This window comes from Ictalurus furcatus, chromosome 16 (assembly GCF_023375685.1).
Source record: "Ictalurus furcatus strain D&B chromosome 16, Billie_1.0, whole genome shotgun sequence".
NCBI classification, from domain to species: domain Eukaryota; kingdom Metazoa; phylum Chordata; class Actinopteri; order Siluriformes; family Ictaluridae; genus Ictalurus; species Ictalurus furcatus.
This window is the reverse complement of record NC_071270.1, coordinates 11,598,932-11,616,473: the sequence shown is the minus strand read 5'-3', so window position 1 is coordinate 11,616,473 and position 17,542 is coordinate 11,598,932. Positions and strand designations below refer to the sequence as shown.

The 17,542-nt window shown below is 39.1% G+C and overlaps 1 protein-coding gene across 1 annotated transcript in view; it reads right to left on the bottom strand.

Moving 5' to 3' along the window:
* The window catches only part of tiam1a (TIAM Rac1 associated GEF 1a), a 61,866-nt gene that overhangs the window by 29,081 nt on the left and 15,243 nt on the right, over positions 1–17,542 (bottom strand). Inside the window, exons 2-10 of the mRNA XM_053644604.1 lie at positions 13,087–13,177; positions 11,114–12,014; positions 9,614–10,085; positions 7,278–7,450; positions 6,419–6,643; positions 4,645–4,830; positions 3,008–3,154; positions 2,639–2,713; positions 1,182–1,349 (exon numbers count right to left, since the gene is read on the bottom strand). Of these exons, the coding sequence (XP_053500579.1) occupies positions 1,182–1,349; positions 2,639–2,713; positions 3,008–3,154; positions 4,645–4,830; positions 6,419–6,643; positions 7,278–7,450; positions 9,614–10,085; positions 11,114–12,004 (2,337 nt within the window). The 5' untranslated portion in view covers positions 12,005–12,014; positions 13,087–13,177. The remainder of the gene's footprint in view (positions 1–1,181; positions 1,350–2,638; positions 2,714–3,007; positions 3,155–4,644; positions 4,831–6,418; positions 6,644–7,277; positions 7,451–9,613; positions 10,086–11,113; positions 12,015–13,086; positions 13,178–17,542) is intronic.

The following is a 17,542-nucleotide window of genomic DNA, read 5'->3' as shown; positions in this document are numbered from 1 at the left end:
TAATTGAGATTACTCTCTATATCTATGCTTAAGTGACAACAGCACTTGGGAATTAAGAGTTTATTCCTGGCTTTGGCACATGTACTGTAATCTAAGTTTTGGCCTCTTTATGGTAATTACAGGTCATAGTGTTTGGAAACAAAAGCAACCCAGTGGAAATATGTCTACAAGAGTGTAGAGTGAGGAACACTTTAAACATGCACTGTAACTGGTACAATGATATTTACACTGTGTTGCCTTTGGGAAACTGGACCGCAGTCTGTCATATAGCCAATAATCAAACAAACTAAAGTATACTATTTACATTGATATTTACTTAAATACTCATTAAGGATATGAAAAATTAGGTTTTTACACTTCTTAATGCATTAGACCTATGCTGACTAAATTTTGCTCTGAGATATATCATCCATATTAATAGAGGTTCTTCCGCTAATACACACATGGCAGATATAAAAGCCATTTTGAGAGTAGTGTTTAATAGTCTTTAGTTTTTAATATTACAGTCTGGTGTGGAAACCGGGGAGTGAGGAATAAGTATGAGTTGCACAAGATAGAGAAAACGGTAATAGGATGCCAGCAAACACAACAAGCTTGATAAACTATTTTCGCTGGCAATACAAGGGTTATATCCAATTCCACACACCTACTTTACTCTGGATTTGTAATGCTTCCATCTGGAAGAAGGTATAAGGTTCCCAAAGTTCTTAAAAACACTCTTTTATACCAGTGGCAGTGGTATGGAATTAAGTAAGGGTAAGCTTCTTTTGTGAGAATGATTACTTTTATTTTATTGGGTGGTTGTTTTTTGAATTTGTTGTATGATTATGATTACTGTATGTGTCTTAATTGTGTATGTTTATAACTTTTGTGTTTTATGAGAAGCCAGAGGAAAATTTTCACATTGGTAGATGATAAAGTTCAATCAATTACTCAATATAAATATTGTGGTTTATTCAGATGGGTTGTTTTTAGTTCAGATTGTTCAAATTTAGTTTTTGTGGAAATATGACAGGCATTAAGAGCTGCATGTGATAATTTAGCACTATAGAGAGAATATGGTTAAAAAAAAGAATAAAAAAAAGAACGAGTCTATATTATAGCTTTGAAGCTATACCCTCGGGCCTATGCTGACCTGTAAGTGTGTGAATGTTTGTGCGCATGTATGTTTGTGTGTTCACCTTGCAGACAGATTCCAGGGCTTCCAGGGTCATCTCTCCTGGCTGTATAATTGCCAGAACAGGCTGATCATTGGGCAAAATTACCCAAGATGGTGTGAGGTATTCAGTGACCCAAACATCACTGTCTGCAGCATGCTGAGGAAGGCTCCTCATGGAACCTGTCTGATCCTTGCATAAAGCAAACAACAAGAACGTCAATATGCAGGTAATAGGGCTGTACGATTATGGTGTGCTCTTCAGACTGCTCCTCAGTTTCAGTAACAATGTGCATAATATAAATGGGAAGCCAAAACAGAAGTTAAACTAACAAATGAATGAATGAACTAATGAACAAACAGGCAAATAATGGTTTCATAATAGTAACACTGAGGTACAGTAGATTTTTTTAGCCTTCCCATTCAACATAACATCCACACACACACGCCACGCACATTTGACTTTGTCATGCCTGTACTATTTTAAATGTGGGCTTTATTTAGCCATATCACAATTAAACAGAGCTGTCTAGATGAATATAGGAGAAATGCATCAAGCCAGATCTGTCACTAATTCCAGCTAATTTGCTGAATCCAATTAACTTGGCATCCAACCATAACGGTATCTGATCTCTTTTTGCCCCTTAGAGCTAAAGCTTGGCCTGTGGTTGCTGATCAGTGGGGTGAATTTTGATGAACAGGAGAGCATTGTGGCTAGGGTATGAGGCTCTTGGACTCCCAGGCCTGTCCGCAGATCCGTCCTGCTGTCAGCAGCAGCATACTGCCCAAGTGCTGATATCTTATCATCCCATATCAGGTGACAGGCTTCACTGTGCCCTTTCCCTCCAAGCAATCTGGCTACAGCATTCCACTGATGGTGGGCTATGTAATGAATGAGAGCATGATCCCACACACAGGGTTTAAAGGGAGTGTAAAGGATTGTGCATACACATGAACACACTGATGGCAGGCTGATGAAATGGTAGCAGTTTGGTCACTGTGAGTTACTAATACAAATAAGCCATTTTTAATTCTCCCTTTGCATCACACACAGTATGCATAATCATTCCTTTGCATTCCTTCTCTTATACACAGATACAAATTCTCACATATGTGTGCTCTTTCAAATGGTTCTCGCTCTCTGTCACATACACATGCAAATACATTTCACCCCAAGACTCAAACCATCTGTCTCATCCAGCTCTGTTATGGATGTGTCGGGTGGGAAAATAGTCTAGCATCCCCCATCTCTCCCAGGAGACCCTTAGCAGCAATGCCCAATGAACAGCTAAACTAAAAGTTTACACCCCTATTACTCAGTGCATTCCTCCTTTTCCACGCCCCCCCCCCCCCCACTTTACTGGGTTTCCAAAAAAAAATTTCTGTCCAAAAAATTGCACATAATGTAATTATTTACAGTTTGCAGTTCTCTTTCAAGGTTAATTCTTTTAAAAATTCACAGTAAAGCGGTATTTTCCTTACCAAGCTCTCCTTGGTTGGATCACCAAACATTTTCTCCAGACTTTTCTCCACTGGTTCCTCTCTATCCACAAACACCTATAACAAACAGAATAGACAGAGAAGATCACATTTTGGCACTGTTAAAGGAGTCACTTTTCCAAAATAATTTTTTTTTAAAAAGCAGCGATGGCTTTGTGTACATTAACAACTGTCATCAGGTAGACTTAATGACAATACACATTACTGGCTTTCCTGACTGTGCTTAAATTTCACATAGACAGATGCTGTTCACCTCTACTAATGTCTTCCAATAGCTGATATCCTTTCAATATACTCATCTTATATGATTCAATCACATATAAACTATGATATTCATGTTAATGTGAAGACCTGGCTAATGGTGGGTCTGCTTTTGCTTTTCTTCTTTGAGGTAGTGTCCAGACCCCACAGTGAGGAAAAACGGCTCTTGCGTTTACTGGAAGAGCGGGACAGGGCATGGGTCCGCCTTCGAACGCCACTCTCTGTCCGTGCTGCAACCTGGAAACCACACACAAATGCACAGAAACGCATAAATTACCCTAAATACGGCTTTTAACTGCATATGCTGATTAATGCATTAACCAAAACATGCTTACATAGTTGGCCTCAAGTTTCAAAATCATGCCAAATAAACCTGCTGACATAAACAGTACCAAGCTTATCTTCCCTACAGTTACCATTTCTTGATAATGGTGATAATGTAACATGCTGACACCTCAGCAAATCCTAAGCCTCTGATAAGATTGGAAATATAACTTGCTGCATATATAGGTCACAGCATGAATATACACATAGCCACAATGTTTTGGCATCCACATTCACCTCCTGTAGAGACCCAGAATCTGTCTGGCGTTTCTGGGTTAATTCACATTGGGGCAGAGCTACACAACGAAGCTGTAACTCTGCAGCAAAGATGAGAACATAAATCCCACATGTCATTAGCAAAGCAGTAAATCACTTAGAAAATATGATTGCAACTCTTGTATGAAGGAAAGTGTAATCGCTGATGGGCCAATGCACTGAAGGCTTTATTCTGGTAGAACAGGGTTTATTACTATTCAGTTTTTGTGCTGAAGAGTGAGAGAAAGAGCTCTTTTAAAAAGACATGTTATGGTTCTTTAATCTTGTTAAATGCTCACGAAGAATATATTACACAGAGAGCAGTCCCTATACAAACCAAACAAAGCCAATTACTGACTCATCACTGAAGCTTTCCCCGGGAAAAAACTCTCTCTCAGCTTAAAACTGTAATCAATTTCTCATTGAATTCCCTTCTTATAGGGAAGAACAATGCTGACAGACTCATGTAGTTCCTCTATTTATTCCCCAAGTAGTTCCTTCAGGAGAAACTTTTTTCAAGCATTGCCATTCTGCACAGTAATGACAGAAGTGTGGGATGATGCTGGATGTGTTAAGAGTAGAGTGTACAGGTGGATCATTCCATCAGTCTGCCTACATAACTCAAACCTGTTTCCTTTTAAACCTGAGAGGTGTTACATAAGATCACTATGAGATAGTGAATGTGTCTGTGGGTGTGTGAGAAACTGAAGGAAAACTAAAGATATGCACATTAGTACTGTAGAATGGCATGCATATGATAGAGGTATGTTTGCATTTGTGGGTGTGTGTGTATGTTTCTCTGTTGGCATACACAGAATGTAGCTCAAAGGAATTTTCACAGAAACAAAGCAAGAGAAAGGTAGTGAAGTAAGATATTCCAATTATTAAAAACAAAAAAAAGCTAAAAAGAAAAAAAAAGAAACCCTAAAGAGACATTGCTTACGCAATAATTAAGGAACATGTTTACAGTGCCTCATTAAAGCTACATATGCCTAAAGAAATGCTTGTAACACTTTACTTAAGGGCCATGTTTATAAGACTACATGAAACCCAAATAACTACAGTGTACATGTACATTTGAGTGTTTTTGTGTGGATATGTGGATATGTATGGGTGGGGGGATGGTATGGTTGTAAGTGGGTGTGTACCAGGGCATGGAAGGAAGAGACGGAGAAGATGCCCAGGCGGCCCATGGCCAGCTTTGTGGGCCGTGAGGCGAAAGCCAGTAGACGCTTGGGGTTGGGAAGTTCGCCGCCCTGCAGGCTGGATAAGTAACAGCGAAAACGAAACAGATCCACATGAAACTGCTCGAGGTTCTGCTCCCAAAGGAAGATCTAAGTCAGAAAAAAAAGCAGGTAAGGCATAGATTCAGTAAGAACAATAAAGACTACAATACAATTCAATAGCAAAGGTCTACTGTATATGAAAATGCTTCCAGTCCTACTAGAATTTTAGATTCAAATAGAGATGATTATGGAATAAGATCAATAAAGAATAAAACAGCTTAGAAAAATATTATCCCAACATTTATTTTTTTACCAAAAACTGGCAAAAATATAAAGCATTAATTGTTTTTAGGCTATTATATTACTCCTATTACAAAATATTTAGAGGTATGAATATGATTAGGAAGGGATAGTGGTGCTTTGTGGTGAGTGCTGTGGGCAAGAATTTTCTTAATACTTATATTGTGCTAGAGAGCAGTGTTAGTGAGCAAACCAAGCACACACACACACACACACACACACACACACACACAGACACTCACACACACACACACATACACACACATTATACACACACACATTATACTGAGTCTATTTAAAATCCATGGAGGAGTGTACACCTCCATCATTGGAACAACAAAAAACAGAAAACTCTCTTAAGCACAAACCCCCTGTAACCCGAACACCCCCCCCTCTTCCCCCGCAACAAGCACTCAGGCAAAGAGTTTTCAAACACATATTGCATACACCAATCTCCCACACACAAACCATAATGTCCATGCATGAATCAAAGCATTTTCTTTATCACAGTCCTACTCAAAAGATTCCCTATAAACAACCATTATTTAAAAAAAAAACACCTTTAATACAAAAAACACAAATATTAACTATTAAACTACTTACAGTACTGTGCAAAAGGCACATGCAGAGAAATTCTCTTAAGCAAAGATTCTTCCAAAAATATAGAACATTTGGTCTGAAATGTCTATTACATAATATGTTACCTGCTTTACTGGCATACAAACATTTAATTTGAACATTTAATTTTAGATGGAAAGTAATGTTTAGAAATCGAAACTTTTTTTTTTTACTGACCCCATAATGCAGAACATTTAAGACAAAAAATATTAGTTTAAAAAAATTAGGGTGCCTAGGACTTTTGCACAGTACTGTACTCCATACAAAAGGATTTTGTATAAACCATCGGGAAGCACTTAAAGCACTTCAACTGTTTATGTATGAGTATGTTTTAAGTAAGCTCTACAGGAAGTATAAAACTGGCTCCATAAAAACAATGACCTAACTAGAAGAAATTAAAAACAGCAGCAAAAATGCACCTGCTTTTCAGAAATCCAGTAATCCTAACTGTGTGCACTACATTCCAGTCACATTTAAAAACAAATGCACAGATTTAGGACTGTGCCCTCAGTGCAAAGAGCATGGAATTCTTTCCGTAAATCTTTATACACGCACAAATGTTTCAGAAGGAAATGGTACAAAACGTCAGATAATTAGCCGTGAGACATATATGTATTTAAAACAATGAAAGCATGCAAACCTGTTCTTTAACATTTGGCTCTATTTACTTAAAACAGTGAATGTTTTATGAATGTCTCCCTAAATATAACCGTTTCTGAAAACCATCAGTGCTACAGTAAATCAGGATCTGAGAAGTTGATTGAACTCTGTCATGCACCTGTTCCAGAATGGTCTTCCTCTTTTTACTGTCAGTGACAGCTGAGAGCTGCATGTCTCCCATCTTCTTCATTTTCTCGTCCATATCAATCTTCTGCTCCAGCTTCTTTATCTCAGCACGCAGGAAGCGCACGGTGTCCTCGCGGTGGTGCTGCCGGGCCACCGCCGTGGCACATGCTGAGTGGATGGCCGTGATCCAGTTCTCCAGCTCTGTCTGACCTGACGTCTGATCACAGACACATCAAAGATTGCGTTTAGACAGTGGACTGAAATGATGGACTGAGTTCCAGCAAACCTACAAGATGTTTGCTGAATGATGTGCCTACAATTGTATTCGGCATAGATCTGTTTTATATTAGACATATACAACAATATGAAAACAACTGAGAACTAGATACACTTTCAACCAACAGCTAGACCTAAAAAGTGTATGTCTGAAAACAGAGAATTTGGGTATTTGCATGGTTATTGGGTCCTCCTTTTAATATAAAACTGACAGAAATAGAACATTTTGTTGCCATTTATGAGAGTAATAGCATGAATAATGTTAATGTCATTATTGGATCATGTCTGACAGATTGGCCTTTAAAACCAAGATACATATAATCTGCAGCACAATGAAATGCCACTAAGGCATTCAGATTTCTTGTATTATTACCAAGCACATAAAATGGTTCAGAAGAACCCTAACCATTAAGCCATTTACTGCTACACCTTGCTTGAGGAACTTGTAAAATGCTGAGAATTGCCTAATTTGGACAAATAGCTGGAGGTCTCTAATCACCTGATGTAACCACAGTTGCTTTCAAATATAGGTAGTAGCATTGCTATATCCATTGGAATCAGGAAAAAAAACTCACCTGGAAGAAAAAGGCATCACCTAATGAGTTACTTAGGCAGAAAACAAAGTCCTTCTTTGGGTGTTCAGGAACAGCCTGGACGATGCTGTTCTCAGCCCACACTGCATGTTTGGGAATGCTGTTGTGATCAATTCCTGAGCGTCCATCAGTCTCATAAAGGAAAAGTGTGCAACCTGGAAAGGGTACACAACAAAAGAGAAGAGAGGGTAAAGATTTGTTTGATAGCATACTGTCGCTAGTAATGAACAGACAACTCTAGGATAGTATAAAAAGCAAGGGTTAGCAAGACCAGTTAATGCATGATTTTAACATTTAGTCCTTTTTGACTAAAATCTGTGTGGCATGAGATCATCACACACCAGTGGCCACAAGATAGGCAGTGAAAACCTAATTAGAATATCACACCAGATTTGTTTGGGGATTGCAATCCACAGACAGAGACATCTTGGAACCTGGAACAGACACTGCATTAAAATTCAAGGGCAAGTCTTGGCGTCTAGGTCAGAACTGATTTGTAATGAGCACTGAATAAATAAATAAAGGGGAATCTGAAGTATAAAGGGAAACAACTATAAAGGTTCGTCTCTACCCTCCCATGATAATGAGAAAATGAACTGAGGAGTGGGAGGGCAGCAGTGATATGATTTGACACCGCTAGGTTAAGGGGAATTACAGCACAAGGTCCAGAGAGAATACTTTCAAATTATTTTATTAGGTTTCATGTGCAAAGGACAAGAAAGAGTGCAATCTGTGATATTTTGAGGTGCTTCTTGCAGGAATAATGAATGAAATTAAAATTAAATCTATAGTGTGTTTTGTTAAAAATGAAAAAAAAAAAAAAAGACAGGATTCTCTATAACAGTGGTTCTGAAACCTGCTCTATCTATGTGTTGTGCATGTCCTCATGGGTTCCTTGAGGACTGTTTTTAGAACCACTGCTCTATAATAAACGTTTCTGGGCTGCTGTGATTCGCATAGTCAATCCTGTAATATTAATTCACTGTCAGCAGTGCGTCAGAGGTATCAAGTTGGAATTGGCAAGGAATCTGTACTCATTCAGTGCAGATGCACCAAATTATTTCACCCCAACTTAATATATGAAAGAAAACCACTCTGATGTGATGTGAACTCTGGTAAGGGTTGTAAATAACATGCTAACACTATCTGGTTTGTGCCAAACTTTTCTGACAGGCTGGTGAACAAAGTACACAGATTAGGTAACAAAATAAATGGAAAACACAGACCAGGTTAAAAAAGGCATCAGAAAGAACCAGGTTTTAGATTTTTTCACTATTTTAGCTAGCTAGTTCACATGTAGTGTGAGATTACAACAGCACAACCCATTTCCCTTCAACCAGTGCTTATATTTTCACTAACTATAGTTAACATTAGGCAACTAGTTCTTTCTGTTGGTTATGTGTTGTTTATGGTGCCAGAGAATGAGTTACACCATGGTATCAGTTATGCATGGGCACTGATGTTTGATCAGGCAGTCACAATAAGAGCTAACAGCTGATTAAAACTAAAAGCCCTTCTTGAGAGACTTTCATCTTTCATCTTATTCTAGCATCTATGACAGTCATATTGATGTGCACAATAAAGTTATTTTATTCTCCTAACGCTCCTAAAACTGAGCAATTGAGAGTCAGCACTAAACAAGATGTCACAACAATAGTGTCATTACTATTTAGTTATAATACTTAGAGTATGTTTTACAGTTTGGGACACAACCCTGAATCCTATATAGATGTGTGTATTTTCAGGTGTGAGGTCAATGAATGCAGTGGAGGAAGAGCACAGCACAACCCACGTTAGGAAATGTTCTCCTGCCAGTTACCCACAATAGGTTTTTTTTTGTTTGTTTGTTTTTTTTTTTTTTTACCAGAGCGTGTGAAATTCCACAATGTCCCAAGTAATACCTCAAACAAAAGAATCAAAAGCTCTAGGTGAATTAACCTTACTGCTGATGTGATTAGCTGGTGAGGTAGAAAAGGAACAGGTGCATTGATGCATTTTGTCATTGTGGCCTGAGGGTGTAATTCTATTGTACTTTAATGGATGAATGAGAGGACATGATCTTTGGAGGGAACAAATGTAACCACATGTATTAGAAAAATAGATGGGGCTTGGCAGGACAAACCAAATCCAACCAACTACTATTAAACTGAACAATCATTCAAAGTATTCAAGTTTATATAGCTTAACAACACATCCAGGAACTGGAATTTATGTCAAATAAATAAATAAAATCATGACAAATGTATTTTATAAAAAATGTATAGTTTTACAATCTGTATCACAAATAGGTGCCACTTAAAGTCAATCAGTGTTCTTACCTTTCAGTGATACCCAGTAGCGCTTCCACTTGCGCTTGGTTGCCGACTCGACCTTCTTATTCTTCTTATGCACCAAGAAGTTCTTCACAGCCAAGGCACCTGCCTTGCGTACTGTACCCTGCGTTGTCTCGAGAAACAGTGCCTCTGACAGGAAGGCAGAACTCGCTGTGCCACTGCTTCTCTCATCACTGACAGCCGACCCCGCCTCCTCAAGGCTTTCGCATGTCTGCCGTGAGCTTATCTCAAGCTCCTGTCGAAAGTTCTCATACACTCCTTGGCCTTCACCCAGCCGCCGCTCCCGATCCCCTCCTCCTCCACTGCTGCTTCCACTGCTGCTCCTGATGCTGGCAGCAGAGTACACGGAGAAAGAAGCCGACATGGCCTTGCAGCGACGTGACTGGGGCTTGGCATCAACAGTCACACCATCAATGCCACTGTCTCCATATTCACTGCCCTCACCTGCTGTGATGTCCTATGAGCAGCATTAAGAACAGGTTTTAGTGCCTTTTAAACACTAATGCATTACTGGTACAATGACACTGGGAAGTGTACACTTTTAGAAACATTCATCAGTTTGCATGGTTGTACTTTTCAAGATTGGCGTCCTGGTCACCAGACCATTGTATCTGTGTTTGGTGTCTCTGATCCTAAGTTTCTTGGACCATAAGTCTAAAATATTGCCTTTAGTCCTGGTCTTAACTGGCAAATGTCTCAGTTTTGGTCTCAATTGGTATATGTCTTGGACTTGTCTTGGTCTTGACTGAGACTGATAAAACACTGTTTGTTTGTACCTCTGTAGAAACCTAAAAGCTTCTATGTAGCTCGTTACAACAAAAAAGGTTCCAAATAGAAGCTGTTTAGAAAGCTATTAAGTTTGCCCATCCAAAGAACCATCCAAAACCCTCTACATTGCCCTCTTGAACTACAGAGATCACTCTGGCATTGCAGGGCACTTAAAAAGCTGACGAGTATTGGCAAAGGTGTTCTATGAAACTGAGGACAGCGCCATGAAAATCTCAGTATAGCAGATATGTAGAAGGCAGAATTGCCATTGTGATCCTTTATTTTCAGCTCCCTTTTATCTTCTTACTTCAACATTTAAGAACTAGCCAAGCACCTCACAATTTGGTCTTGATTATATATTCTAGGATCTAGAATTTATTACCATTACAATGGCATCAGATATAGTCAAAGAACACAGCATTAGTTCTTGATTATTAAACTTTAATAGTATTGGGTGAAGAACAACAAGCTTGAGGTCTGTCACACTTTTTCTGATCCAATATTAAGGATAAGTGAGCTTATCATGTTATCATGATAATTTGAAGAGTCATACATACTCTAGTCATACACTCCTTGATCGTTGCACTTGCTAGCTGTTTACAGCTATTACAGTAATTAAAATATTACAGTATTTTTGGTACTTTTTTATAAATGGAGTAAATGTTGTACATGCAGTTAATGGGCAATAATGCATATTACTTTAATAAAGGTACTTACATGCGAAGTCTGTGCACGCCGACCTTGCATGCTGGAGCACAGTGCCCCCTGTTGGTTAGGACGACCTTCAGAAAGGCAGTGAGAGCGTCTGCAGGGCAGTGTATATGCTCCATAACCACTGCCGCCTTCTTCCTCTGGAGACAGCATACTATTGTTTATATTCCTGGCTGTTGTCCTTTTGCTATCCCGCCTGTACTTGTAGCGATTCCTAAAGCCACAGTGTGTGGATGTCTTCTGCGTGCACAGCTCATCTAAAGAATTGGTCCTCTCGCCACAGTGACCCTCATGTCCTCCATTTAACTTTCCATTTTTAGGCTCAGTGGTATGGACGATCTCCTCTGTGCTAGTCAACTGTTCCTGGCTGAGGTCAGACAGCGAGAACTCAAGCGAGTCTTCGCGCCACATGTCGGCTGATTTGGAACGCTTCTTGTTCTTGAAGCTTCCACCTTCATCAAGTGGATCATTCACCCTCTGCAGGTATGACTTCTCTGTCTCATTGAGGCCGTCATCATCCTGTCCATCACCCACCACTGTTTCCCCTCCGTCCTCTGAGCCTGGTGTGGTACTCTGTTCACCAGGCTGGTCATGAAAAGATATGGGCCGCAGGTTCACGCCAACTGGATCACCCCAGACATGTCCACTCAGAGCATCTGTCTCATTAAAGGGCTCCAGGCCATTTTCGCACAGCGACTGAGGGATGCTGGGAGTGCTGCTTGATCTGGTGCTGGCTTCCGAATCATTGTGCTCCTCTTTACCAGACGAAATGTTGCGAGAGCGGCGAGAATGCTTATTGGCGATCCGGAGAGAGTGTGACATGTGCTTGCGTGATAGATGGTTTTGAGTCTCGAAGTATAAGCTGTGGTCTCCATTCTGGCTCTCTATATTTCCCATGGTTTAACATCTGAGACAAACAAGAACCAAGTTAGCATGGTTTAGCATCTGAGACAGACAAGAACCATTGGCAATTTTGCCACAACATAGCCTACTATTGGAGCTGTCATGATAAGGAATGCGCTGTTCCCAGCTTTGAACTACCTCAATAACACATTAGCCCTCGAACTCTCAAACATGTTTGACCAGCAAACTGTAAATTACTCCTAGAATGTTACAACTGACATACAAGCAAGTCACTGACACCATGCACCACATTCAAAGGGAGTGGTTTCTCAGAGCATGTGTACTCACAAAGCACCTGCTGAGGTGAAAATCAGTGGAAGGCAAAAGAAGTCTCACCATCCACACACACAGCTATCAGAGTGAGAGAGCTGCAGCATGTGTATGCAGAGTCTTAAACACCAGAAATATCTCTGACACACAGCAAAGAGTACAGGATGTGAAGCCTACTCACCTCCCACTTCAGCAACATTAAAATTATATTTACAGTTAGACACAATCTGTTTCATGAATATGCAAATGGCTTTGCTGCTTTATGCATATTAATGGTCTGCACTTATATAGCAATTTTTTAACCTTAGCGGTTTTACAAGGACTTTACACTGGTTTTCATTCACCCATTCAAACACACACCAATGGTAGCAGAGTTATGCAAGGTGCTAGCTTGCCATCAGTAGCAAATTGGGGTTCAGTGTCTTGCCCAAGAACACTTTGGCATGTGGAGTCATGTGGGCCGGGAATCGAACCACCAACCCTACGATTAGTGGACAACCCGCACTACCACCTGAGCCACAGCCACCGATAAAGGCAGTTTTGCTTATTGGATATTTAAATTTAAAAAAAAGCAAAGCTACCATATTATCAAAGTGCTATAAAAATAAATACCACTACTCTGACTAATATACATAAAATGCCATTGCTGCTTACTGCCATTAATATTAAAGTTGGATGTGGGATATCATTTGTTAGCAATTTTACTGTCTCCTGTACCACAACAATTCTAACAACAATTAGTAAAATCAGAACAAATTTTTGGGGCTTGTGTGATTTCTCTCTGTGTATAAAAGTGATCGCATTACCTGACTCAAACACTGGCATTACTGGCATCTCCAAAGAGGGATGTCACTGTTCACACACCTCATGGTCTTCGGGAGCTTCTCATGCAAGGGTCTGTGGAATAAAGAAAACACAGATATAAGTCTTGCTGAAAGTGTAATAATGGTTGTGGGTAAAAGTATTGTTCTTTAAAAAAGACAGACAATAAATGGTCTTTAATTCTAAAAATAACTCAAGGAATGAGATAGAGGAATGTTAAATGACCTACACAAACAGTGAAATTTGGAAGCATACACCCACCCACACAGACACCCACACACACACACACACAAACACACTCACACACATACGAGCAAAGATTCCCCTAATTTGACTGGAAAGAAGAACATCAGCCTTGTGTAATAAAGTATGACTGAGGAATTATAGTGGAACAGCTGCAGTACTGAAGCAAAAAACAAACTCAATTACATCCTTTTCAGTGCCTGCATGACCTAATTTCCTCTAAGCCAAGGCTGAGAGAGGGAAAAAGTTCTCTCAATAGGTTAGTGGCATGCTTGCAGGGCAGGTGCAGGATACAATCAATCAAAAACTTAAATATATAAATGTAAACACAAAGTTATACATACACATGCACAAATACTGGGTCCGTAAACACTCACCAGACACTTTATTAGGAACACCTATACTCTTGCTCATTCATGCAATTATCCAATTAGCCATGTGGCAGTGCTGCAGTACATATAATTGTGCACACACTGTACATGGCAAGAGCTTCAGTTAATGTTCACATCAAATATGGGGGAAACTTTCAGAAACTGCTGATCTCCCAGGATTTTCATGCACAACGCTCTACAGAGTTTTTCTCTGAACTCTCGTAAACAAGGCATTTCCAGCCGCTCACTGGGATTTTTTCCCCTCACCATACTGAGTAAACTCTAGCGACTCTTACACGCTATATATGAATAGTTGGATAATCTTCATCAAAAGGGAGTCTGTGGAATTCCTTTTACAGTTAATGGGATCCCTGGCTACAAAAGCGTTTTAGATCCTGGGATAAAATATGGATCTGGCCTGAGAAATGTATTCTCAAGCTTATTAGACTATCTGAAAGTAGATTATATGAAACTAGGCCACAAACAACCCAATGACACTTTTTATATAGCTCTCAAACATTAACATAGTGCTGCTGTATTTAAATAAATATGTGAAAATATTATAAGCATTTACTTGTTTGACAAACTTTCAAAACTTTATGCAACACTAATTCATTTTCCAGCATTTAATTTTTGGTCAACCAAAAAATCAGCTATATTGGAGGCTGTGAACAAATAATAAAGAGAAAATTAAAGAGCAGAAGTTGTATTTTTGTGCGTGTTCATGTGTGAATGGAAGCAATATGTGTGTTTGGTTAGACAGGATGAAGTAGAGAGTTGTCTGGATCAGGTTCAGAGAGAGAGAGAGCATCAAGGGTCCATTAGATGCTGTTACTTAGCCAGCTTTCCTACAGAGTGGAGTATGATTTTTTGTGTGTGTGTGTGTGTGTGTGTGTGTGTGTGTGTGTGTGTGTGTGTGTGTGTGTGTGTGTGTGTGTGTGTGTGTGTGTGTGTGTGTCTACCATGCACTGTAGCAGTCAACCCTGCTGTAGCCTTACATAAACTTGATTTGGCCCCAGTGCACTTCACTCTTCTTTTTCCAACCTCTTCTCCTTTCATCACCCCTGTGTCATTTCCTTTACAACTCTTCCTTTCCTACTGCCTTTGCTCATCTGTCACAACAGCTGGAGGAATCTCCACCACAAATAATGAAAATCTCAACCAGATCTCCGGGGGAAACCAACAGACTGCTCAACGTGGTAATTTGTCACAGTGATTCCTTTGTAAAAGGAAAAAATAAATCCTCTGGCTTAAACTGTGATCCAGTGGAACTCAGGTATGATTTTCACATGAATTCATTAATATGTTTAAGCGTAATCCTGTATCACAAAGCCAGTCCCCTTTTCATTTCCTTATCACTATAATTGAATCTTCTATCTAATCTATCTAATATTCTGTTTGTCTCTAACCTTTCACTGATGTTATTTGAATGATGCGGATCAATTTGGGCATGAATCAGAAAGATCAAATCTCTCACCTAGGCCTTTCATAAAAACAGATTTTAGTGATTTAAATGAAAGGGAAATTTGCTCACAGTTATCTGTCATATATTAATGTCAAAATTTAGAGAAATAATTCTAGGTGAACTGATTTCCCTGTATTCTCTTTCTCTCACTCTTCTCATTCCCCTGTTAGGCTGCTGTGTCCTTCTGGTGCAATTAAACAACAAACACCTGCTACAAATCTCACTATGCTGCCAGAGGGTCTCACAGAATCGCAAAAACTCCTTAAAGGAGTAGTGACAAAAACAACAAAAAGAAATTTATTTAGCCTTTTAAGCATTGTGTTTCATAGAAATATGAAACTATATTGTAAAATAAAACACCTAATAACACAAACAATTTGACGTTTGCATAAATACAGTAAATAGATTGAACAAGTGTGCTTAGATTCCACAAACACAAGTATTCAGAAACCACTACAATCAGCAGCGTTCAGGATGGCGAGGAACTATGAAGGTTTTTGGAATTACAAAACAGGAAATAAAATGCACAATCCTTTCTCAAACTCAAAGTTTCTGAGTTTCTCAAAAAAGAAAAAGCATATATCTACCATACAACTTATCCAGACTCCTAAGAACCTTTTCAGGAACTCAGGAACCAGGGCAGATTTTAGATGTTGTAGCTCCAGAAACTTTTTTGGTTCCATAGCAGCTTCTTTTCTACAGACCAGGAACTATGGGTGTAGCTATAGCTCATACTGTTATCTGGTTGCACACCACACTAGCAAAAAAAGGAAAGCAAAACAAAATAATATGTACATACCAGGTACGCAAATTCTCCTCATATGCTCACTTCTTCTTACAGTTAGCAAAAACACTGCATAGAATAATATGTAATAATTAAAAAAAAAATTATGATGCATCCATTTGAAGTGTAATATTTTGAGTTTGTCTGTATGTTTACAGAATGTTTTTAGCCATTAGATTGGCATAGTTAAAATATTTTTAGACCATTGGACAGAATTTCTATATAAAAGCCATGGAGCACACTAAATGGTCAGAAACCACACAAACAAATATCCAGACATTCCAGAAACTGCCTATTGTAGAAAGAATGTTATTATATGTACAGTATATTTGAGTTATTATCCCTGTGCGCTGTATTCAGAGTTATTAGAGCTGCTTGTAAGAGACTGGTTTTTAATCAGAACTCTGACAGTGTGTACCCATGGTCTTGTTATGCAGTAACTAAATTTATGTAGTTATGCAACTCAAGTTTTATTTAGGTTTTACTTTCCTCTGTTTTTGCTTGAAAATACATGAAAGGTGATTAGATGAACAAAAGTCAAACAAAATGCCACAGAGATGATAGTAGGAGTAAAGCTTTTACCAACTGATATGAGCGCCAACCTTTTAATTAGGAAATGACATTCAATGGCTAAAAATAAACATTTCAATTGCGTTTGTTTTGGTAATGGCTGGAATTTTGGAGTCTGGTTTTGAAGTGACACCAGGCTGCTGATTTTACATCCGTTTTGAAAAGTGCTCATTGAAAACGGTCATTCATGACCCATGAAAATACCAGGTGATCTGTCTCGGGTGATTGGATCAAAAGTGGACAGTGCTAACTACAGAGCCTGAGTGATTGGATCACAAGACACATTTTACACCATTCAGACATGTATTTAATGCTGTCCATTTGCGATCCAGTCATCCGAGACAGATACTATTATCAAGTCTGAATGGGGCCCAAGTGTCAGCTTTAACCCTGAACTGAGTACTGCAGCAAAGGAAGAGGGAGGTAAAAGGAAAAGAGAAGTAGAAAGAGAGAAAAGATAAAAAGCATGTCTATGTTCATGTTTTCATCACAGCTTGCCACGTCTGCTACCTTTCCTGCAACTCTCCATGCAGTATCTTTTTGAACCTTTAATCACAGGCGCTTAGTAGGAGGCCTACCTCCTCCTTACTGTGTAGGATGTGCTGATCTGAAGTCTGTTATTAACACACACACACACACACATACACAGATATATATACACACACAGATATATACACACATACCACCTCCTACAGAAATGCACTACAGCCCTAGTGTTAATCATCACACACTGACTCAGCATCCTTTCCTTCCTATCTATGAAGGAATAACAAATATGAATCCACCCAAACCATCCTTATGCAACAGGGAGATAAAGAAAACATCACACTTTTTTTTATTTTTATAAAATGTGTCATCCGTAACAAGTCATTTGTTGGTTCTGCAAAGCTTCTGCATCCCGATTCTTTCGCTAGCTCCATTTCAAAGGAACATAATGATCACCTAACTCAAAATTCAGCAGCCTGATTCTACAGGCTTTGGAGAGAAAGAGCGCAGGATAATAGGAT